Consider the following 24,699-nt stretch of genomic DNA (forward strand, 5'->3'; position numbering starts at 1 on the left):
CTGCTATATTTAATGTACGTCACTAGGAATATATTTTTTTCCTAGATTTAGAGTATAGTCTTAGATTTGACTTATGACTTCTCCAATTTTATCTAGGACATTGAATTGTTAAACTTGAACTCCTCCTACATTACTCTTGAAGTTCTGATAGTGTAAGGTGTCCATTCAAAGGGTTATTTTGCCATAAGGTCTTTGGCTAGACATATGGTATGACAGCTGTGCCATGATAATTTTCTAAATATACCCATGTCTCAAGTAGGTACCCAAGAGTGAACTATTAAAAACCTGCAGCTTATTCTCCTACAATCTTAATATTTTAGCCTCTAATCCTGCAAATATTTACATATATGCTTAACTCTATATACTGTAAATAATCCTATTGAAGCCAAGGGCTGTGCCTTCACTGAAAGGAAAAAAAAAAGGTGTGTTTTATATCAAGTTAGCTATCTCAATGTAAAATCTAAGTGGAAACAAGGCACTGTAGCTTGACATACCTAGTCAAGATAAGCCTGACAGTTGGGGGGAGGGTATAAGGTTGACCTCAACTAGCTACATCATAGTAAAAATTACCTATGCCTTGTCCCCACTCAGACTTTAAGTCGAGTTGGCTATCTCAGTGTAAAGGCACATGTTTTTTTGCAAAGAAGACAGTGCCAATGAATAAAGTTAAACGGGTACATAAATCTTTGTAACATCGGGACCCATCATAATGATAAGGAACATGCTATAAAATGCTGCTTAAAAACAATATGTAAATGTGACTTGCAGTTTCACTATTTTTTGCAATTGAAAAAAAAACAAAAAAAAAACCCTATGTGGCACTGGGAATCAGCCTAGTCATGTCAACCCTTCTCCGAGAACAAGCCCTGAATAGGAAGAAACTACACATCAAATTGACACTCTCTCTCTCTCTCTCTCTCTTCATGTTTATTTTTAGTTTTCCGTGTTGAAATCTCTACAGGACACAGACACACTCTCACACACATGCTGTAGACACACCAACCCTAGACAGAAAAGTTACTCAACAATTTCTCTTGTTTCCTGTCAAGGAACAAATTTTGATTGCTGATAAAAATTACCACAGCAAGAAGATCAGGATGACATACAAATTGCTCTATCCCATGACATTTTATTACTTTTAATGTGACTTGGACACTTGCAGTCAAAAGAGAGAGCTGTTAAACGGTTGGGTTTTTTTTGCAGTGACTTCCTCTTTTCTGTAGTTTTCGTGCAGGTTGCAAGAGCTTCCTTTTTATTTTCCTTTCTTTTTAAATTTTGTTTAAATCTGATTTCCATGCCGTCGGCCATAAATGCTGTGGTGGCTCAACAGACAGAGACTGGGTCAGTTCCCAGCACCAACATTAGCACAACAGCTGAAACGGGAGGAGGTTCAGGGGGTATCTACTCTGCTATCATCAGTCGCAACCAGCCCATTATTGGAGTACGGGAAAAGACCTTTGAAGAACTCCACAAGAAATGCCTGGAAAAGAAGATTCTTTATGTGGATCCTGATTTCCCACCTAATGAGAGCTCCCTCTTCTACAGCCAGAAACTACCCATCAAGTTTGAGTGGAAAAGACCCACAGTGAGTAACTTGTCAGTCTAATTAAAACACTGAATGTCCTTTTCTATTTATAAATATAATGAATGCAGTTATCTGTACTGAGCACATTCCCTTGGTAGAAAATATACACTGGAAACATATTTCTTTAGCTTTTTCTAGGATTTGGAAATTACTGTCTAGGATCTGTGGGGATAGGGAAGGTAGAGAGAATATAAACAATCACCTGAAAATCAATAAGACCTTGGATTGATTACTTGGAACTTTCTTTATTTTTTTGAAATGTATTTTAATTGGCTTTTACTTGCTCTGATTTGTTTGGAATTTTCTCATCTGAAGACATCAAACAAAACAAATTTTAAACCCTCTCCTCTTTCTCCAACACACATACTGGGGCCTGCATAGATTTATTTTTTCAACACTACTTTATTTTACTGGTGGGTTTCTTAATTTTATTTTACTACAAATAGCCCCTTGGGCCCACCTTTTCATTTTCAGAAGTACCTTTGGAAGTACAGCTCTGAGTTATACCCATGTCACTCCAGTTAAGTCAAAAAAGTTGCATGGGTGTAACAGAGCAGAATCTTGACCATTTTCTTTTATTTTATCATCTCGTCATTGACTTCCAGTATCACTTGTTCCTAAATGCAAAGCTGGTTATCCCATTATCTGTCTGCCATGAACTGGGGGGGTTATAATAATTACCAAGGTGGATTAATGTTTACTGGGTCCCAAATTCACCAATATTTCTGCCCTTTCTGACAGACTTCTCCCTACAGCCTTCCCCTCAGAGTGAATTCTCCCTCCAAGGTCCTGAATCCCAATCCTAGATGGACGCTTGTTTTTCCTCTCACTCCTAATATTTCCTTCCAAGTGAGGCAGCCCAGCTCATCCAACAGGCAGCTGACAAGCTGTACATTGTGCTGCCGCCTGTTATTGTTTCACTACTTCACCTGGGCCCCTCTAATTGTGAAGGCCAAATTTGGAGGATTTTGCTTTTATCCATCCCTGATTATTATGGGCTTCCTTTTACATATGTGCAGCATTGGCCCATACTTTTGTGCCATAATGAAACATCATAGATTGAGCTGATGACAGCATAAAGTTAGAAGGCCAGTGGCCTTGGAATGTGGGTATTATAGAACCAAACGATGACTGTAAAGGTCCATTACAGTTATTGCTCCACACAGTGAGAAAATGAAGGGCAGGAAGATATTTAGTCCCAGCCTATACTGATATCTTATGCGGGAGTAATCCATACAGTCTGGGATAAGAGCTGCATTGAGTTATATCTCATGCAACATCACTGAAGTTTGTCTCTCTATGTATTGACAGAGCATGAGGCAGAACCAATCTTTAAAAAGCAGGACAGTTCAATCAAAACTAGAAGGAGAATTTCTAAGGGAGTGAGTTAAAAACATTTCCGTTTAGCCTATCTACTGCCCCAGTGTTTCTATAGAAATATCTGGGTATCAGTTAAGTGGAGCAGCAATTGAATTGACTGGCAAGGGAGATGCTTTCTCAGACATCCACAGGAGGTAAAGTGATACAGCAGCATGTAGTGGCATAGTCAATGGATATCAGAGGAGAACTGAATAAAGGTATGTGGATCAATGGAAGTGTTAAACTGTAAAGGGTAGCATTTAACACCCACGTTGCGCAGGTATAAATGATTGCACAAGGTGGAGGATTAAGCCTTTGGTTTCTAGGACACCTCAGAGTTTTGGGCCCCTATCCCAGTGATCTTTAATCCGCCCTTATAGAATCATCTTTGATGCAATTTGAGAGCTGTATAATAAATATTATGTGCCAACAGTGTGCACAGGGTTGTACAATACACAGAAATGCAACCTAAAAATCTGAGTATCAGATCCTAAATTATTTTCCACACTGTTTCAATGCTAATTTTCATTGATATAAAGGAGACAGCATAGTCTCGAGCAGAGGTAGGCAACCTATGGCACATTTGCCAAAGGTGGCACGCAAGCTACTTTTCAGTGGCACTCACACTACCGGGGTCCTGGCCACCGGTCTGGGGGACTCTGCATTTTAATTTAAATTTTAAATGATGATGCTTAAACATTTTTAAAACCCTATTTACTCTACATACAACAATAGTTTAGTTATATATTATAGACTTATAGAAAGAGACCTTCTAAAAACATTAAAATGTATTACTGGCACTCAAAACCTTAAATTAGAGTGAATAACTGAAGACACGGCACAGCACTTCTGAAAGGTTGCCGACCCCTGGTCTAGAGGTTAGAGCAGGGCACTAGAAGTCAGGAGATCTGGATTCTAATCCTGGCTCTGGCACTGTGCTGTGTGATGCTGGGCTAGTCAGTAAGGCCCAAATTCTCAAATGTGTCCACTAATTTGGAGTGACAGTGTTTGGATGACCAACTTGAGGCTCATTGGAGCTGTTGAACAGACTCAGCTGTAAATATGCAGATGTGGGTGCTGAGCACCTCTGAGAATCAGGTCGTCATTGTCTCAAATTAGATACCTAAGGATAAGGAACTTTAAATTAGCTCGCACTTTTTGAAAAATTATGCCTTACCCTCTCTCTGCCTGTTTCCTTAGCTGTAAAAGGTAGAACACCCACCTTTGTAATGTGCTTTGAGATCTTGAAAAGTGCATATAAATGCAAAATATTGTAGTATATTATAGTGAGAGGATCCTTTCTCTCTATGTGAACTTTCAGAAGCAGATACATCGGCATCTTCCCTTATAATCCATTCCTCCTCCTCCCATAAACTGAAGCTAGAGTTTCTTGTATTTGTTGCTGCAGTCTGCAGATTGACCCAAGACTTTGCTTCACTGGTATTTAGAACTACATCTCAAATGTGCTTCCCTGCTAGGAGAAGAACTTGTCTGATAATGTTACAGTCAGGAATAGCAGTAATATGCTAATAATAGGACACCATAAAGACAAATTAATATGATGCAGTAATACTGCCACCAAGGGTATTCTGCTAAAGGATTAAAGCATACATCAAACCACCAGAAGTTCAAGGCTAAACTACAGAAGTACATATCCATTCCATAAAGATACTGACATCTTCCATTCTTACTTAAATGCTGGGGGGTGAGGGGGAGACTTTGTTAAAATAGAGTTAAGATTGTAAATAGATAAATTTACAACAGTATTCTTAGGACATTGTAGTTATTTTAAAAATAGTTTAAGAATCAGGTAATTCAAAAGCTGTAGTGTAAAACAAAACAAAAAATGCCCGACAGTTTGGAAGTACCAAGAGACCATTCTAATACCACCTTTAACTCTGCTGCCTTTCCCTGACTACCATATGTATGTTGTATACATGGTGTTCTCCCAGAAGGAACAAATGTCCATTTTAAATGGAGCAAGGTCTATAGATCCAAGTACAAGACTGGGAGATATGGGGTCTATTCCTCACTGCCACTGACTTGCTGAGTTATCTGATGCAAATCACTTAACCTATTTGTGCCTCAGTTTCCCCCTCTATAGGATGGGAATTAGGGTGACCAGATGTCCAGATTTTATAGGGACAGTCCTGATTTTTGGGCCTTTTTCTTACATAGGCTCCTATTACCTCCCCCTCCCCATCCCCATCCTGATTTTTCACACTTGCTGTCTGGTCAACTTAATGGGATTGAATAAATAACATACTTGTAAGTATTATTTTTACTAATTATTATGCTAAGCCCTTTGAGATTCTTGAATGGAAGGTGCTATATAAGTGTCAAGTATTATTTTTCTGGCAATAGTGAAGGAATTAAAAAAATTAATATGATAGCGGGTGCTGTGCAGCATGCAAACGTTGTTGCATCTCTAGTATTATTAATAATAATAATAATCATGCTCTACACCACTGGATCTCAACCTTTCTAGACTACTGTACCCCTTTCAGGAGTCTGATTTGTCTTGCGTACCCCCAACTTTCACCTCACTTAAAAATTACTTGCTTACAAAAATCAGACATAAAAATACAAGTGTCACTGCACACTATGACTGAAAAATTGCTCACTTCCTCATTTTACCATATAATTATAAATCAACTGGAATATAAATATTTTACTTACATTTCAGTGTATAATATATAGAGCAGTATACACAAGTCATTGTCTGTATGAAATTTTAGTTTGTACTGACTTCGCTAGTGCTTTTTATGTAGCCTGTTGTAAAACTAGGCAACTAGCTAGATGAGTTGATGTACCCCCTAGAAGACCTCTGCATACCCCCCTGGGTACATGCACCTCTGGTTGAGAACCGCTGCTCTACACCTAATTAGCACTTCTCATCTGTAGATATCAAAGTGCTTTACAAAGCACATTATTAGCCTTGTTCTTCGGATGGGTAATCTGAGGTTTAGAGATTAAGTGATTGACCCAAGGTCCCACAGGGAGTCAGTGATAGAAACAGGAATAGAGTCTAGGCTTCCTGACTTCCAGTCCTAAGATCAATCCACTAGATGAATATAGCCCAATATTGCATGTGCAGGATGCTCAGAATTTTGGTAACTCTCCACTTAGGCTGGGAATACAGAACTGCAATTTGAGGAAGGGTTTCTCCGTGACATCTCACTGCATTAAAGTTGCAATGAAATAGTTCTTGTAACTGAGACAGGGGTTCACAGCCTAGGAACCAATCCGCTCTCAGATATCTGGCCCTGAAGCCACTTATCTGAGGAACCACTAACAACATAAAGAAATCTGATCTCCCACCTTCTACCTCTTAAATAATTGCCTATGCTGTGAAGAAATGGGGACTGGTCTTTGGGTTACTGTCAGAAGGACAGACTGCCATATACAGCAGCAGTGAACTTTGTCAGAGGCACAGGGGAACAGAAGCATGTAATTCTAGTCAGCTAGCGACTGCCATAACATGATCTGAATACACACAGGCTTTACTCAGGCAAAACTTCAGTTAACATCTATGAAAGTTTTGCCCGAGTAAGGATTGCAGGATCCCACACAGTGTTTATGTTCAAACTATACTTTAAATTGGTTTACATGAATAGTATATAATTAATACCTCACAGTTACTGCGCAAGATCAAATCATCTAATTGAGAGTGTAAGACAAGAGAAACTCAAGGGCCTGATTCTCTACTGCACCTCTCTCTTCTACTAGCGCAGAACTGGATCAAGACCATTAGGGAGCTGCTTTCAGCTCTTTGATTCTCAAGAGGTCCTGGTCCTAATGCAAATTAGAACATTTAGGAGTTGTTCTACCTTAAAACATCTAGCGCTGCTTCCTAAGTGACAATATGCTCTGCTCCATTCCATCTGCACCCCATCACATCTCCTCACTTCCCCCTCCTGGTCCCCTCCCTTACTCCCCCAGTGGCTGGGGTAGACTGATAGAGGAGCTGGCTCCAATGACTTTTCACCAACTGAGTATTCCCTTCTGCTGGCGGATTCTCAACTGGCCAGCTGCAACTACATAGAATACCCTTTGTACTGCTCAGGTGCCACAAAGGGAACAGAACTGGGGCTGAGAATCTGGCCCAAGACCTTGAAGAGACTATACAAAAAACCCCAAAGGAACCTGAGACCTATCTTCAAAAAATAAACTTTACAGCAGAGTGCTCTGAAGTTAATACTTAAATTATCTTGTACATTAGAACACTTATGGAATATTAGGGTTGGAAGGGACCTCAAGAGGTCATCTAGTCCAACCCCCTGCTCAAAGCAGGACCAATCCCCAGACAGAATTTTATCCCAGTTCCTTAGATGGCCTCTTCAAGGATTGAGCTCACAACCCTGGGTTTATCAGGCTAATACTCAAACCACTGATCTATCCCTCAATAGGCCAGTGAATGTACTTCTTTGTGGGTGGGGGGGCTTATTTATTTTTGGAGTCTTTATGATCGTTAACTAATTAAGTCCCATAACACACTTGTAAGGTAGGTAAGTATTATCCCTATTTTACAGATGGGAAAACTGAGGTACAATGTGGTTAAGTGACTTGCCCAAGGCTATACAACAAGCTAGTGACAGAGCTGGGATTAGACATCAGGAATTCCTGATTTCCAGTCTTCAGCTCAGCCTACTAAACCATGCTGCCTTTCTAAACTTGAAGTGACTCAGCAAAAATACATCTGCATCTCTATATGGGGGTTCAAGCATCTGGAAATAGGGATTTCAACAGAAGAGCCCTGCATTCCTGTGCAGAACCACAGAATGTGCCACCTTCTTACAGATATATTACTTAGATTGTAAGCTCGGAACTGGGGCCTCTCGGCACTACTGCAGTACACATAATAAATAATAATTCCACCACAAGGAAGCATAGGTTATCACAGTACAAGATACTAACTATATCATGGGGTTGCAGAGAAGATCCCATTGCAATACATTATGCCATTAGTATACCCAGGGATGTGCCTTGAAGGCACTAATGGGATTATATTGCTATTCACCATGCCACAAGTGCGCAGAGGGAATTGCACTACAATCTATCATACAAGGAGGATGCTAAAGGGATTGTATTACAATATCTCACATGATGAGGCTGCTATGATGACTACATTATGATACATCACCTGGTGAGGACACTGGGGGGACTTTGCTAAAGTCTCTTTATGGTACGTTGCAATGTGCCATTAGCGAGGGGTAGGCATCTGATTGCAGAATGAGGTTACTAAATGTGAAATTACTAAAGAGATTACAATAGCATTCAGACATGAGAAATGGACTTCATTACATTACAATGAAAGACTGAAAAGGGGGCCTGCTACAATCCTGTTTTGATACATTAACACTGACAGATTAATAGGAAGACTCTCTGGCAGTACTTTTACCTACCCATTTATCATGCCCTTTGCTCATTGATTCATTAAAGATTATTAAGAAGTCTTTCTAAGGCAGTACTATTATAATGCAAAATGCTATCTGTGAAGTTTAATGGGCATGTGTGGCAGATACTGCAAACTCAGGCAGGCTCTTTGGGGTGGGGGGAAGAATACGATATTAACTTTCTGAAGGTTATCTGTATCTTTGTGATCCTATTGTATCACCCTTGTAAAAAGTTATCTATCTGCATAAACCAGGAACTAAAATCAGTGATAACTATGACCCCTGGGATGGATAAGCAACTCCAGAGAAGTAGCACCCCGAGAGAGAATTGGATGAACTGGTTCAGACTGGGTCCCAGAGGCCTAATGAGACAAAGAAAGGGCTTTTGGTATAAAAGGCTGAGCTTAAACTGACTAAGAGACCCTCATTTTAATCCAACCAATGGATTTGACCCTTTGACCAAGGGGAGCCAAACTCTGCTAATAGATTAGAAGGACTGGAAGCTACCAGGGTCTCCATAGGTTTGAGGGGGAGCCACCAGTACAGTATGTGTTTATACTTTTTATTGTTTGATATGTTTTCTCTAAATTGTTTTTGTCCTAAAACATATGCTTTCTGCTTTGGAAGAGTACTTTGGTTACTCGTAACCACTGGCATACAGTCCTTTGAGAGAAAGCAAAGCACAGGCACTGGACTCCGGTCAGGCCTGCTGGGACATCACAGTGAAGTGCAAGGGAGCACAGCCCCTAAACCAGTCAGAAAGGACGGGGATGCGGGTTTCTTCCCACAAAGAGGTGATGGCTAGAGGCCTGAGACCTAACAGGGGAGTGCTTGAGCAGACCATAGAAAGGGGTCAAGAATAGGAGCTGTCTTTATGAGTTGCCGGGCGTGCTTGACCCCCGATATGCCCCAGGTCCCATCCCCACTCCACCCCTTCCCCCAAGCCTCCATCCCTGCCCACCTCTTCCCACCCCCTCCCCCAAGCACGCCCCCCTCACGCCTACTCCTCCCCCCAGCACCTCCTGCACACCGCTGAACAGCTGTTCCACGGTGGGTGGGAGGCACTGGGAGGGAGGGAGAGGAGCTGATGGACAGGGCCACTGGCGGGCAGGAGGTACTGGGTGGAGTGGGAGGAGCTGATTGGGATGGGGAGGAGGGGCTGTAGTGGGTGCTGATACCCACTATTTTTTTTCTGTGCCACTGGCATTTTACATCCCATGCCAGTGATTTCTGCTCTGATCATCTTTTAGATGGCATGATACTTAAAACACCAGCAACTGGTCTGCACTAGGGATGGCAGCATTACTATCACCATAGGAGTTGAACTGGTACAAGCAATGATATGCAATTTTACAAAATTTCCCTATGGGGGATGGGAGGCCTCTGAGAGTAGTAAGGAAAACTGAGATGGTTTGCAGAATATTGCCTTTGTCTTCAGCTCAGAAATATATTTATATTACACCTGCATCTGTCCACATGACCACTGTACGATTCCTGCCTTTTGTTTTGTGTATAATTTGTAATTGAATATGATGCCATGTGAAATTACACAGTGGGTGGTTGTGACACTCTGTACCTTGGGGGAACACCCAGCACCCCCATGTTCATCCTTGTAAAATGACTGTGTGGTATCCAATGCAAACTTTGTCATGTCTAGTGTCTTCGGAAGGCTCATGATGTACTGAGCATTGTTGTTATAGTGATGTTATAGTTATGTTTATGGGTTATAATTTCATGTATATAGTTACGAGTTTGAAAATATATCCTCATGGCTTAAAGCAAGCCCAGACAAAAGCTCCCCAGGAGCAGAGAGGCAGTTCACACCTCATCAGGGCAGGTATGGGACAAACCCAGCCCAGCCCCACAGGAACAAAAGACGCTGGCCTAGGCAGCAACAAAAGCATCTGTTAGACTCTCGAGGGAGTCACCCCCCCTTCCTTTGGTCAGTTTGGAACTGCGATGAGGTAATGCTCACCAGACTCTGAAGGGGGGAGGGGGGCAAAGCCAAAAGGGAAGAAAGGACATGATAAAAGGGAGAGACATTTGCCATGCTCTCTCTCTCTCCCACCTACACACACCACATCAAGCGACTGAAGCGCTGATCAAAGGGGAGAGCCTGGCTGAAGAGCAACCAGCCAACCTGTGGTGAGAAGCATCTAAGTTTGTAAGGGCACTAGAAGTGTTAAGATCAGCTTAGAATGCATTTTGTTTTTATTTCATTTGACCAAATCTGACTTATGTTGTGACTTATAATCACTTAAAATCTAGCTTTATAGTTAATAAATCTGTTTGTTTATTCTATCTGAAGCAGTGCGTTTGGTTTGAAGCATGTCAGAGACTCCCATTGGGATAACAAGCCTGGTACACATCAATTTCTTTGTTAAATTGATGAACTTATATAAGCTTGCAGTGTCCAGCAGGCATAACTGGACACTGCAAGACAGAGGTTCCTAGGGCTGTGTCTGGGACCAGAGATATTGGCTAGTGTCATTCAGTTGCAAGTAACTGGGAGCAGCTTACATGCCCGAGGCTGTTCATGAACAGCCCAGGAGTGGGGGTTCTCACAACAGAACAGGGAAAAGCTGGCTCACAGAGTCAAGGATTGGAGTGACCTAGCAGATCACCAGTCCAGATAACACCAGGGGGGAACGTCACAGTGGTGTGTTTATGTTTCTTTTTTAACTGGCAGGTTTGGAAGTATTTAAATATCCAGCTACATTTAACTAAAAGACAATGTGCCAAATCCTGAAGTCCGTACTTTGAGTCTAGTTTCATTCTTTCTGGTCAATGATAGTTTCACCATTGACTTCAGTGGGAGCAGGAGTCAGTTGAAGTACATTGGCAGGGTTAGAAAATGTACTCCTATAATCTGAAACTTCCCACAGGACTCTATGCCAATTTTCAAGACAAGCATGACAGCAGCGTCGGGAAGAATGTTTCCAACAAATCAAGTGGATGGAGAGAAGTTATAAGATATCTCAAACATCTGACTTTACAGAATTTAATCCCCCAGCCAGCTGACTAAGGCACGAAAATAAAGGCCACTTTCTCATTTCCCAGCAGTCGGCAGAATGAGATGACTGTTGTAGAGGGCCGGAAATTTGTCGTTATTGGACACTTGTCTCAATTCTGCGATAGGAATAACCCAGATAGTTACATCAAAATTAATGCATCCCTGAGCCAACTACTGGGGAGGAGAAAAAATGGTCTCATACCAAAGAAACAATTAGACCAGAAATATGAGCTTCAGAAAGTCCATCACTGTGCTGTTCATACTGAAAAAGCTTCAGGCTGCAGCTACAGTCCCTAAGAACTGTCTCTAGTACTCCTGACATTCTATATAGCTGTACCCACTGTTGCTGGTCTCTCTTCTCCCCTACAGCCAGAAAATGGGGTTCCTGGGAGGAGCTTGTTTTCTCTCCCCACCCTTGCTACTTCCCAGGAAACGGGGTCCTGAGGTGTGGTTTCTTTTTTCCCCCCTCCAGCACAGTAGATGGGGTCATTAAGTAGATCTCTCTCTCTCTTTATCCCCATCTCAGGAGTTTGGGTACCTGGTTGGAAGTTCCTTCTCTGCCACCATATCTTTGCCTGGGAGATGGGCTCTGCTTGGGGGTCTCTCTTTTTCTTCCAACCTTCCCATGGTTGGCATATGTCCCTTTTCCCCCTAACCTGGGCTATGAAATTCATGGATGACGCCTGCTAAGAAGTAGGGGAGGCTCTTCCCAAATGGGGCTGGCTGTCCTCTCTTCCCTCCTCCTCCAGCCTGGTTCCTTGCCCAGCTTAGGGAACGAACAGTTACCGCATATGAAAATGTTTCTACTTGAATTGCGTTACAGTCTAGGTTCAATTCTGAGGTAAGTTACACTGATTTCTACCTCTGCCAGCATTTATTGAAGCATTTTTAAATGTAGATGCAAGCTGCTTTTCAATCAACCAAAAAGGCACCAATTGGTTTAGCTTCTCGAATGCAGACAAGCTATTAGTAATTTACACCTGTGCAGAGTGGGTGTAAAATATTAATGTTCTGATCTGTGAGCCCTTTACACCCACTTTGCACAGGTGTAAATGACTATGCTGGGGCAGGCCATAGGAGAATCATGCCTTGAAGGGGCAGATTGTAGCAGCATTACCTTTTTCAAGTGTAATTTTGACAATTCAATATTGCAACTAGGGAAAAAAGTAGAAAATCTTTAACAGAAATGAAGGAAAGCACAGCTCATGAAGCGAGGACTCAAAGAGCAGACTAGTGGGGAGGGGCAGTTAAAGAGGGATCATTACAGGGATCCTTTCTTCCCAAAATGGCATCAGTGCTCTCTCCACCCTGCCAGTTCATCTTCACCTAGTTGTCTCAAGTTGGGCACCTACAAACTGAAACACTCAAAACCTGTGGCCGCTTTTGAAAATGTGAGCCTTATCCCCCACAAGTGACCTGCCCCAGTGACGTTTCCAGTTTTCTGGGAGAATGCGTCTCCGCCTTTGTCAGTGAGAATCCTAGGGTCTGTAGACCTAAATTTTACTGAACTGCACTGGTTTCCCAGCCCTGGCTTGCCATCCTGCCTTTCCTCATCCCACCCCAATTTTAACTTCCTCCCACACACACACTTTGAACAAAATTCTTCTATCTGATCCCCTCAAAATGTTAATGTATTTGCAACTATGCCCTGTGCAGCTGGCCCAGAAGAGGTCTCTCAAATTCCAGATACCAAACCCTTCTGGATGGAGGCTATACTTTTTCCGAAGTTCTGCACATCTGACCTCATAGGGCCCCAAAAAGCACCTCTGAAAGGAAACTGCAATCAAACCCCTGCAGCAGATGGTTTTTCTGTAGGTTCTTTGGCCATCACATTGAAACAACTCCCATTTCATTTCTAAATGGATGCAGTGACCCAGGCTCAGATAGGTTATGCCTTCTGTGAGGCTTGGAAGAGGCAAACCAGTTCAATGGAGATAACCTTCCATTTTAAACTTTATAAGGGAAAACCCAGAAATTTGGCAAGAACATAAATAACATGAAGTAACATCAAATACACGCTTCAGAAAATGATTAAATGTAAATTGCCATCACAGTAAAATAAATTTGTCAGCAACATGCTCTGGCATCCCAAGACGGAATCCTCCTCTCCCTGGCTGAAGTCGAGCTTCACCCCTGCCTATGCCTCTCTCCAGTTTGTGATGCTCCTTTGATTGCCTGCTGCAATGATTGCCCCGCTTTCCAACAGGTTTGCCCAGGATGACAGCTCCTTACCCAGAGAGCCACACCCATTGCCCACACACCCAAACTGCATTCCCTGTCAGTGTCTCAATGGTCAACCTCATCAGTCACATGCTCTGTACCCTCCCAGCTGGGCTCCTGGCACACTGCCCTTCAAGTTCCAGCTTCCTCTGGCAAATCCCCTTTTACCTCAGCGCCGCCTCTTTTCACCTTCTTCTCTAACCACTTTCCAGCTGCCTCCTCTCCAGTGGATTTTGAGCCCCCTCCCCAGCTGGAGCTGCCCTCTCATGGGCTGTCTCTCACCACAGGACAGCATTCTATGCTGCCACATCACAGTTGCAGGCCCTGACATTACCCTTCTTAGTCGAAACTACAGCAGGTGCTAGTGCAGGGGCCAGGCTTACTATACAGAAAGCACAAAGCACATTTTTCCAGCTCATATATTTGTTTGTTTGTATCTTACAGGAAATCTGTGAGAATCCACGCTTTATAATTGGTGGAGCCAACCGAACTGATATTTGTCAAGGAGAATTAGGTATGACATTTTGTCTTCTGTACTGTGTTTTGGATTTCTTATATAGTCCCAGATAATTGCATCAGAGTTTATTTTTAGCTTTTACTTGCTCGATAAGAGTTTAAAACATCTGTGTTTCCGTGCCATAGCTCTTCTCAACCAAGCCACCCTGTCCTGAAGGGTTGTAGATGAGGAGTGTGAGAGAGAAGCTGCTCAGTGTGCATGGACTTTGCTATTCATATGCTGAAGTTTATTGCAGGGCAGCATTTTGCAAGGCCTCTTTTCTCCCAGGCTTTCAAGAACAGAGTGACTTAAGAGACAGAGTTAAAGGCTGAGTGGATGAGGAAAAGTCTAATCTAAAATCAGTTTATTCTGTCGGATTTTTAATTGATTTTATTATTTACAGTATAATGGCTCCTAGACACCTCAAGCATGTCACACAGCTCCACTGAGCTAAATACTGTGCAGATGTACACTAAAGGACAGACTCTGCTCCAAGAACTTATAGTCTTGAGGCCATGGCTACACTTGCAAATTTGCAGCGCTACAGCAGGGTGTGAAAACACACCCTCTCCAGCGCTGCAAATTGCGGCGCTGCAAAGCGCCAGTGTGGTCAAAGCCCCAGTGCTGGGAGCGCGGGGTATGGCTACACTTACAAATCTGCAGCGCTGGTAGTTGCAGCGCTGGTCGTCCAGCTGTGCAGGGCCAGCGCTGGTGTGTGGCCACACTCACAGCTACCAGCGCTGCAGTGTGGCCACATTTGCAGCATTTGCAGCGCTGTTGGGAGTGATGAATTATGGGCAGCTATCCCAGCATTCAAGTGGCAGCAACGTGCTTTTCAAAAGAGGGGGGTGTGGGGCAGTGTGACAGGGACTGGGGGGGGAAAGAGAGAGTGGATTTTTGGAACTGACACTGCAGAAAATTTTCCCACCCCCTTACTGTTAACTGCAAACAGCCTGCATCCAACATACTCCCTTTCCCCCCTCTACCTCCTCCCCCCATTTCTCTCAAGCAAAGCAAACACTCAACCCCTGTGAATGACTCCTTTTCTCGCTGCTGGTCAAGCAAAATGCAAACACTCAACCCCCGTGATTCACGCAGGGAGGAGGATCTCATTTGATTGTTCACAGATTGATCACAGCAAACAGGAGCTGATAAGCAGCTCCCGTAGAGCAGCTCCCGTAGAGCAGCTCCGGTAGCAGCGGAGCTCCGGAGGTTCACAACAAAACAAAGAGAGGCTGCATAACAAAACAAAGGGAGTAATTTAGTTAAAAGCTTTCTGGGATACACCCTTATACCCTGGAGGCCAATAACAGCGCTGGTGTGTGGCCACACTTGATGACCAGCGCTGCAGCACCAGCGCTGCAATCCTTATTCCCAATGCTGAGTGAGGTGTACGGCCAGCGCTGCAGCCAGGGAGTTGCAGCGCTGGAAGTGCCCTGCAGGTGTGGCCACTTACTAATTGCAGCGCTGGAAAGCCTCCACCAGCGCTGCAACTCGCAAGTGTAGCCATACCCACAGGGAGGTGGAGTACGGACAGCGCTGGGAGAGCTCTCTCCCAGCGCTGGCGCTTTGACTACACTTAGCGCTTCAAAGCGCTGCCGCGGCAGCGCTTTGAAGTGCAAGTGTAGAAACTCTGGGCAAGACAAGAGGTAGCACAAGTAGATTAAAAGGAAAAAGCAAGGATGGGGGAAGGGAGGATAAGGCAACAGCAACAGGAAATTTTAACACAGACTAGCTGTGTGCATGGATCATAATCAACCAGAGGCAGTTATCAAATACCTTGAGCAAAGAATAGGTGCATTTTGAAAGCAAGAAAGCTAGTTATGCCCGTTATACTAGATATACGGAAAGCCTACAGCAGGAGTATACAGAAACAATGAAAATGGCAACTGTGCACATTTACATGCTCAGGACTCCACATAAGCTATTCTGATCTGATGATACCCTGTCCCTCTGGTGCACTCACTTTTCCCATTAGTCAATTCATTTTGGACTAGATGTTTGTGTATGTTACTAAGCACATTTCTCGGCACTATTCAAAAGCCTGTATTTGCAAATACCAAACAAACCCAGAGCACTCAGAGTTAGCACTTTATCTCTGCACTGCTTTTAACCATTTTATAAGACAGTAAAGCCCATCTACATTGAGTTTTCAAACCATGTATGTTAACTCTTCAAATGTAAACAAGTGAGCTAACTACAGTGACTTTAACTGGATCAGAGCAACCATAATAAATCAAGTTAGCACAATGATTGGGTCCTTATTTACAAGATATATGCAGCTCCACTTCATTCTGGGGATCCAGCTTTAGCTGCAACTGCTGCCAGCTGTGATCTCTGCCAGACCATGCAATCTTAAAGGTGCAGTGACCACACACAGTGGCCGTGGTGCTTAAACTGAACACTGCAGAATAAGCAACATTTGCTAAAACTGAAAATGAAAACAAACTATTTAAACTTTTTCTAAAAAGGTGCTACTATGGCTTTAAATCCTACTTTAGATGGGCCATGGCTCTGAGTTGGCTGTACTTCAAACCACAGGGCTTGCCCAGAGCTCTGTGTGCAGCTACCACGGAGTGGCACAAACAGACAAGCATCAACCTGTGAAAGTAATTTTTAGTGACTTTTAAATACAAACCTACTTCCACACTACAGGCAGGTCTACACTTAAAACACTGCAGTGTCACAGCTGTGCTGCTTCAGTGAAGATGCTACTTCGCTGATGGGAGAGTTTCTCCCATTGTCTCCATGAAAGGCAGTAGGTATGGCAATGGGAGAAGCACTCCCATCAACATAGCACTGTCTACACCGGAGTTTAGGTCATTATAACTGCATCACCCAGGCATGTGGATTTTTCACTCCCCGGAGTAATGCAGCTATACTGATGTAAGTTTTTGGTGTAGATCTGGCCTAACACAATTCAATACAGAATAGCCATCAACTCTATTTCCTTTTTAGTTGATGAGGAGACAGGGGGTCCTCAGATACCCATACCCACACTGCAAATCACCATTTGAGTAAAAGAGGAAGTATAAGAACTAGGACGGTTCAGGCAGCATTTCTCTTTGAAATGATTCAGTTTCTGCCTCACCCTTTCATCACTTCATACAACACAGACAAAGGTTAGGCCAAGTGATCCTACCTCTACCCTTCCCATGGCTCCCAACAGGCATTGTTCCAAAGGCGCCATGTTTTCCTTTCACAAGCTCACAGATTTAATTCAGCAAAATCAGAAGTCAATGCTCTATGTGAGTTTTCCACAGCCCTGAGAACATCAGCTGTGACTCCATAGTTTTGATAAATTTGTAAGATCAATGTTGTTTGCTTGTTTTAAATTGTTGGTGATATAATAATCCACCAGCCCATTATATTAAATAATTCCCTACTATTCTGCAGGACTTCAGGGACAATTGCTCCAGAGAGGATGAAATGAACCTAATGGGTGTTTTATTCCTATGTTTTCTACAATAACAGACAGCTGTTTGTTATTTTTACATGCTGACAGTATGCTCAGTCCTGAACAGGACCAATTTTAAAAAAAAATCAAGTCCCTGTCCCCAAGGCCTTACAATTTACATAGACAACACAATATGTATAGAGGTTACAGGATGGTTCTAGCTGTGTGTGTGTATTTTTTTTTTTACTGTAATGGTCTGATGGGTTAGAGTTTTGGGGCTTGATGGAAGAGTAAGTTTTGAGGAGGAAAAAGAAGGAAGTGAGAGCCTGGTGCCCTGGGACAGAGAATTGGAGAGAGAGAGAGTGTGAGTGTGAGTGAGAGTGTGAGTGTGTGTGTGTGTACAGGCAAATTTACCTGGCATTGCAGTTTATATTACAGTAATGCCTAAGGGTTTTAATCAAAGATTAGGGTCCATTGTGCTAGGGGCTGTACACACAAGTAGTTTGAAAATAGTTGCTGCCCCATGGAGGTAGTAAACCTCAGCATAAAGTTTATTATTTTAAAATGTAACTTTAAAAAACCATAAGAATGGAATTGTGCAAACATGGACACAGGCTTGAAATTAGAAGAGTATTTTCAGTATGATAAAGCAGCAAATAAATCTCACAATAATAGGATAAGCAGAACTGGACTGTTGCCCTGAGAATGGAAAATGAAAATGTAAAACATAGCCAGAAATGCACCAATGTCAGATTGAGGGACAGATCCTCTGCCCTGCTCTGTCTTAGCACAGAAGGCTGTCTTTAACAGTCAGCTGGGAATTCAATTTGGATTGGTGACTTCCTAGTTGTTGTAAAGCCAACATAGCCAGCTGTATTTCACCTATTCCTGCCCCCCAGTTTGGCCCAGCAGGCATTCTACTGCAATAGGGTATGGCTGGAGCACTTTGTGGTCTGGCAGTTCTGAGTTCGGACATTGCAGCCAGTGTAGGCTAGAACAACCTCACAGAATAAAGGAGTACTAGACGCTAAGGATTTGTGAATTTGTGTAAGTGTAAATTATACCAACTCAGACTCCTCTCAGTCCTTTGGGGCAGGGATCATACCCCCTCTATGTTTGTAGAGTGTTTAGCAAGTGGAGCTCCAATCCTGATTCATGCTAATGGGCACTTCCCTAATACAATAATATGAATGTGCTATACATGTACTAAAATACATCACAATACAGACAAAACACTCTAGTGGCTGGAGGAGATGGACCACTGGTCTCATAGGACTTTGCCCTAATGCCTTTGACCCTTCATTTTGTCTGCTGCTTCTGCTTGTTTACAGGTGACTGCTGGTTCCTAGCTGCCATTGCTTGCCTGACGCTGAATGAAAAGCTACTCTGCCGAGTCATACCTCATGATCAGACCTTCATAAAAAACTATGCTGGGATCTTTCACTTCCAGGTGAGTCCTTTCCAAGAGCAGCACATAGAGTGGCGGTGGTATTATCCAGGGAGGTAGATGGAGCACTTGTTGCTCTGACAGTCCAGGAAGAAAGTGTTCCCTTTGTCTCATCTATCTGATGACAGAGCAAGTGACAAGGGGGGGAAATACAGGAAATAAATTCCGCCATGCCAGATTATTCTAGGAGAATCACAGAACAAGCAACCTGCCACAGTAATTGAGGAGCATTAAATCACCACTGAAACATTTGCAAATTAATATGCCCCATCAATAAGAGAGAGCAACAGGTGTTCCCTCTCACTGCTCAGCTGTCCCATGCTGCCCACTACATGGACTATAGATAAACTGTTAGCTGGAAAGGGGACCTATTTTTAGTCCCTCAAATAGCTGGTCTCTATTGGAGACATATTGTAAAAGAATTGATTATTCACTGATTGATTTATTGTTTTCTACATTACCTGTAATCCTACCTCTGAAAAGACTCTATGCAGGGCTGTGTGTGTTGCATGAGTGAACTCAGTCCAGCTACCACACTTGCAGCTGTCATTGCACTTTTACAATGTCTTTTCTCAACCTCTCCCCACACCTTCCTGTTTGCAATCTGGATGGATGGGTGATTACTGTGAAAGTGTGAGGGACTACAGGAAACTGAAGTTCTTTATTCTATCACAACACAAGACCAGTGCAGCACAAGGTCATCAATGCTGCTCCACATGGCCGAAAATCCAACCCAGCAATCTTGGCAGTGTTTGGGGGTCTGCAAGTTACAGGGCCACACAGAAGCCATTGCTGCTACTCAGGGAAGACTCAGGGCAGGTCTACACTAAGGGCGGGGGTCGAACTAGGGTACGCAAGTTCAGCTACGTGAATAGCGTAGCTGAACTCGAAGTACCCTAGTTCGAACTACTTACCCGTCCAGACGCCGCGGGATCGAAGTCCACGGCTCCAAGGTCGACTCCGCCACCGCCGTTTGCAGTGGTGGAGTACCGGAGTCGACCGGAGCGCGCGGGGAGTTCGAACTATCGCGTCCAGATTAGACGCGATAGTTCGAACTCCGAGAAGTCGAACTCACCGCGTCGACCCGGCAGGTAAGTGTAGACTAGCCCTCAGACTTCCAGGAGAGGAAGGGTAAAGAGAGGGTGGTGTGGATTAAGATGGACATTTTGGGTGGGTGGCCAAAAGGGCATGGTGCAGGAAGGCGAGCCTCACTTTGAATTTGCTCTTGGTAACCATCTAAATATTATGCCTCTTAGTCTTCTAACACCAAGGTTGAGCTCCCACTGACATAAATTAGGGTTGTAGGTACTCAGCACTTCTGGAAATCAGGCCTCAAATGCGTAGCAGAGATCTCCAAAAATGTTTAGGAAATGGACCAAATTCATAACAGTACTTAGCTACTGGACTTCCCTTGCCTCATGGCTTTTCTAACTCTTAAGCCAGATTTCACTCCCACCATACTCACTAATACATTTTTCTGTCTGCTTTTATTCAGTTCTGGCGCTATGGAAACTGGGTGGACGTTGTCATTGATGACTGTTTACCAACATATAACAACCAGCTGGTCTTCACCAAATCATCCCAGCGCAATGAATTCTGGAGTGCTCTGCTGGAAAAAGCCTATGCAAAGTAAAGGAATGCTTTAGAATTGCAATGCACCTCTACTAGCCTTACGTTATATGCTGTGTGTGGGGAGGTGATGATCTGTCTATATACCAGAGTTAACGTAAGTCTCTGCTGGAGACAAGCCATAACGAAGAAATTGTGTTGGATTTTTCTTGAAGAAGCCCCTCTTTGAAAATCTATACATGTAAACAACATTTTCCTGTGGTTTTCATGTAGTTAACTCTAGTGGGTTAGACTTGGGGCAGGATGTAATAAGCTGTAGAGTAGTTTCCAAAGTTTGGCCTACCACTTAACCAGATGTCAGCGATTAGTTCTAAAAAACCAAACAACTTACTTTTGTAGGTATGTGTGGGTGACCCACATTAAAATTATTAAAAATTTTCAACATGACTTTTACCAAACTGATGAAGTAGAACCAGGATTGTTTATAGCATAACTTTTTTTTCTCCTTTCCAAGACTCCACGGGTCCTACGAGGCTTTGAAAGGAGGCAATACCACAGAGGCCATGGAGGATTTCACAGGAGGAGTGACAGAGTTCTATGAGATAAAAGATGCCCCCAAAGATATATACAAGATCATGAAACATGCCAAGGACAGAGGATCACTCATGGCCTGCTCCATTGATGTAAGTCCATGTGAACATTGTGGAGAAGGCATACTGGATGGCAAAGGAGGGGGGTTTTCTAAATCAGGGGACAATCACAGATGTCTTTGTAAGTGCTTTGCTAAACTGACATAGCACAAGTCTATTTCTAGGACCAGAGGATCTCTGTTAGGTCTGCCCTAGAAACTCCACCAGGAAGGGTGGGAACTTCCTGTATGTTATTGATGGCTGGCTCTTGGGAAAGTTGACAAAAAGTGTCCACACCCAAAGAACATGGGATGTTCAGAAGATGTCCTCTTTGCCTCAGGCTTCACAAAAAAACTAAAATGTTATATTGGAAATGTTTAGCTTTATTATAGCTTATAAAGAATAGTGACCTAAATCCTGAGGTCTTTACTCAGTTTTCATTCAGTTCATATGCAGACCAACTCCCACTGTGGTCATTGGAAGTTGCCTTAAATATGGTCTAAACTAAGGCCTCAAGATTTGTCCCACAAGGAGTAAGGAAAGAAGCCCAGTTTTGCAGTCCGAGCCAGGGACTGTGAGCTAGGAGACATCGACTCTGTTCCCAACTCTGTGACTTCAGGCCCTGATCCTGTGAGTTGCTCTGCACCAGTGGATTCCTACACCCACACGGAACCCCATTGACTTCAGTGGGTTCCACAGGGCCAGAAGAGTCTGCTGTGCACAACGGCTTGCAGGAGAGGCCCTAGCTGTGTGACTTGGGGAAAGTCACTTAATCCCTTGTGCCTCCATTTGCCCATCTGTAAAACAGATGTTAGAATATCTGTGTGGTGGGGGTGTTGTGGGGATAAGCTTATTAATGTTAGTAATACTAACACCTAGCTCTTATATAGCACATCGCATCCCTAGATTTCAAAGTGCTTTACAAAAGATGTCAGTATCATCACCCCCATTTTACAGATGGGAAACCGAGGCACAGAGACGGGGGAGTGAGTTGCTCAGAGTCACCCAGCAAGCCAATGGCATAGTTGGAAGTAGAATCTGAGACTCCTGAGTCATGTCTATCCTTTAGAATACACTGCCTTCGTACACTGCTTGTGTGTGTGTGTGTGAGAGAGAGAGAGAGCGCGCTAGCTAGCTATAGAAGTTTAAAGCAATATTAATCAGCACAGTATTTCTTAGGCATTAATTTTCTTAAAGCCTGAAAAGATCAAATCCATATTCTGGCCCTGATGCCAGAGGATATAGATCCAATGGGAAGGGGGCATATTAATGCACTGCCATTGGTATTGATTTATCTTCCAGAAAAGTGAGGCTGAAACAAGAACAAAAATAAACAAAACTTATAAGTGAAAGAATTGCAATTGCAAGCTAAGTACATACAAATGGAGGAGGCGGAGAAAGAAAGAGGAGTCAAATTAATTACTTTATATAAGTCCACTTGACTTTTTCTGCAAGGTTCCCGACTAGCTCATGAAGTTCTGATTTTCCAGAACCATTAGTTGCTGAGGTTAAAACAGAAAAAGAGAGGGAAAAGTACACATTTCAGTGGGCTTGGGTTCTGAAGCATCTTCTGGAGAAGATTCTCGGGACTTTAACCTTTTGTTGCACCAAACTGCCATATTGCCTCATGTAGTCATTTGTGGCCATGACTTCATTGCCTAATGCGACATAATTGCATGGTGACATAGTATCTCCCACACAAAGGAAGGTAAGCAGATGGGGCGCTGCCATGTCTTTTTGGAAGGAGGTGCTCTCACTGAGGTGGAACAGAAGTGGGGGGCAACGTATGGCTTTTGTGAAGTAAGTAGAGCGATGTGCCCTCTAATGACAAGTCTCCCATTTCTCTTTGACCTTTGTGCGGAACTGAGTCTATCACAGTAGTTAGAGGCACAGCTCATTTCAATACAAGTTCAGAACTATGGAGCTACCGTAGTAGCACTAGAGATCTAGTGTCATTGAGCCCTACAGATAAAAGAGCAGAACCTCTGGTATGTAATGAAGGAGAACGGAAGTTCTCTAATTAAGCTTCTCTTCTTCCATTTCTTTCTCATTTTTCTTTTATTTTCCCTTTTCTCCTACTCTCTTTCTTCACTAATTCACTTCCCATGTATTACTTCTTTCTCCCATTTTCTGTACCAGGACAATATGGGCTTCTCGTACGGGACTGCTCCTCAAAGTGATCTTGGGGAATTAATTGCCCGAATGGTGAAGAATGTGAATAGCATGCCAAGGACTGACTCAACTCTAGATTTCCAAGGCACAGAGGAAAGGCCAGCCTGGGTTTGTATGCCTCAAGCAATGACTGTCCCCTGCCTCATAACTCTTCTCCCTGTAACCATACCAATTAGAAAAGCACAGCAACTGTGTTTTGAAATCCCTTACACATTGCATTGAGTTATACCATATCAGCTGAAGAGAACTAAAAAATTGTTCTAAAAAGCATTGAGTGTCTGTGTCTTCTTAGGCACTAAATGATTTCAATCCTCTCAAGATGCAGCGACAGGTATAATTCTCCCAAAAGACTATGTTAGCATCCAGAGAGGCAGCTGTCAGTTAAGATCACAGCTTAGAACTTGTGTGAACAACTTGCTCCTACTAGAGAAGCAGCAACAAAAAGTGTCGGGAAGTATGCACTCAACTTCTCCCTCCTAATAACAGTACTATGTCCAGGGCCGGCTCCAGGGTTTTTGCTGCCCCAAGCGGCGGAAGTAAAAAAAAAAGCCACGATCGTTATCGGCGGCACTTCGGAGGTAGCTCCACCGCTCCACTTTCTTCTTCGGTGGCACTTCAGCAGCAGGTCCTCCGAGAGGGACTGAGGGACCCACCACCGAAGAGCCGGACGTGCCGCCCCTTCCCCTTGACCGCCCCAAGCACCTGCTTGCTGAGCTGGTGCCTGGAGCCGGCCCTGACTATGTCACTGTTTAACCCTTTGTTAACTACACAACACTTAGGCACAAATTTTCAGCAGGCTTCCATTAATGCACCCCCAAAATGTGCAGATGCATTAATTTGCTTTTGCAAAAATCCACATTTTTGCATGAAAAATAGGTAATAGTTCAGTTAATGAAATGTTTTACTTATGGAACTGGATGGCTTATGCCTACAAAATGATAAGTGCACAACATCTACAGATTCATGAATGAAGTCCCTTGCTTGGGAGGGATGGTGGAATGGAAAACATAAAGAAAGAAAGATTAGAGGGACACAAGATCTCCACCTTTACCAAAGTAAAGGCTCTAGAGATCCCTCAATCCATAAGTAAGAGCTCCGGTATACCTCATTTTAACATGTGGAGTATTAAGGGAGTTCTGTGAACAGATGTGTAAGGTCCTCAGAAACAGCTGGAACAAGGAAATACCACAGAGACAGACAGAGGGCTGCTTGGAACAATTCGGCCTTCTAAAAACCACTAGAGGGCAAGGGAGAAACACATCAAAGACTACACAAGTAATGGAAAAAATTCAGAACACGGAAATCCATGTGGGTGATAAAGGTTGGGGGATTTCAAGAAAGATAGTGAGGAATGCTAGAAAGGTTTAAGATAGAATCATCCAACTACTGGGTAAAAGAGATACTTGCTGTCCTTCC

At 43.2% G+C, this 24,699-nt stretch overlaps 1 protein-coding gene across 3 annotated transcripts in view; it reads left to right on the forward strand.

The window, feature by feature from the left end:
- The first annotated feature begins 992 nt into the window (after window positions 1–992).
- The window catches only part of CAPN3 (calpain 3), a 69,387-nt gene continuing 45,680 nt past the window's right edge, over window positions 993–24,699 (forward strand). For 2 of the 3 annotated variants that reach the window (XM_039535549.1, XM_039535550.1), the window contains exons 1-6: window positions 993–1,585; window positions 14,018–14,087; window positions 18,798–18,916; window positions 20,409–20,542; window positions 20,997–21,165; window positions 23,251–23,391. In XM_039535549.1, coding sequence (XP_039391483.1) covers window positions 1,295–1,585; window positions 14,018–14,087; window positions 18,798–18,916; window positions 20,409–20,542; window positions 20,997–21,165; window positions 23,251–23,391 — 924 coding nt within the window. In that variant the 5' untranslated portion in view covers window positions 993–1,294. Of the gene's footprint in view, window positions 1,586–14,017; window positions 14,088–18,797; window positions 18,917–20,408; window positions 20,543–20,996; window positions 21,166–22,966; window positions 23,100–23,250; window positions 23,392–24,699 lie in introns of those variants that run through there. The other variant, XM_039535551.1, reaches the window with a different exon arrangement.

This window comes from Mauremys reevesii, linkage group 4 (genome assembly GCF_016161935.1).
Source record: "Mauremys reevesii isolate NIE-2019 linkage group 4, ASM1616193v1, whole genome shotgun sequence".
NCBI lineage: Eukaryota > Metazoa > Chordata > Testudines > Geoemydidae > Mauremys > Mauremys reevesii.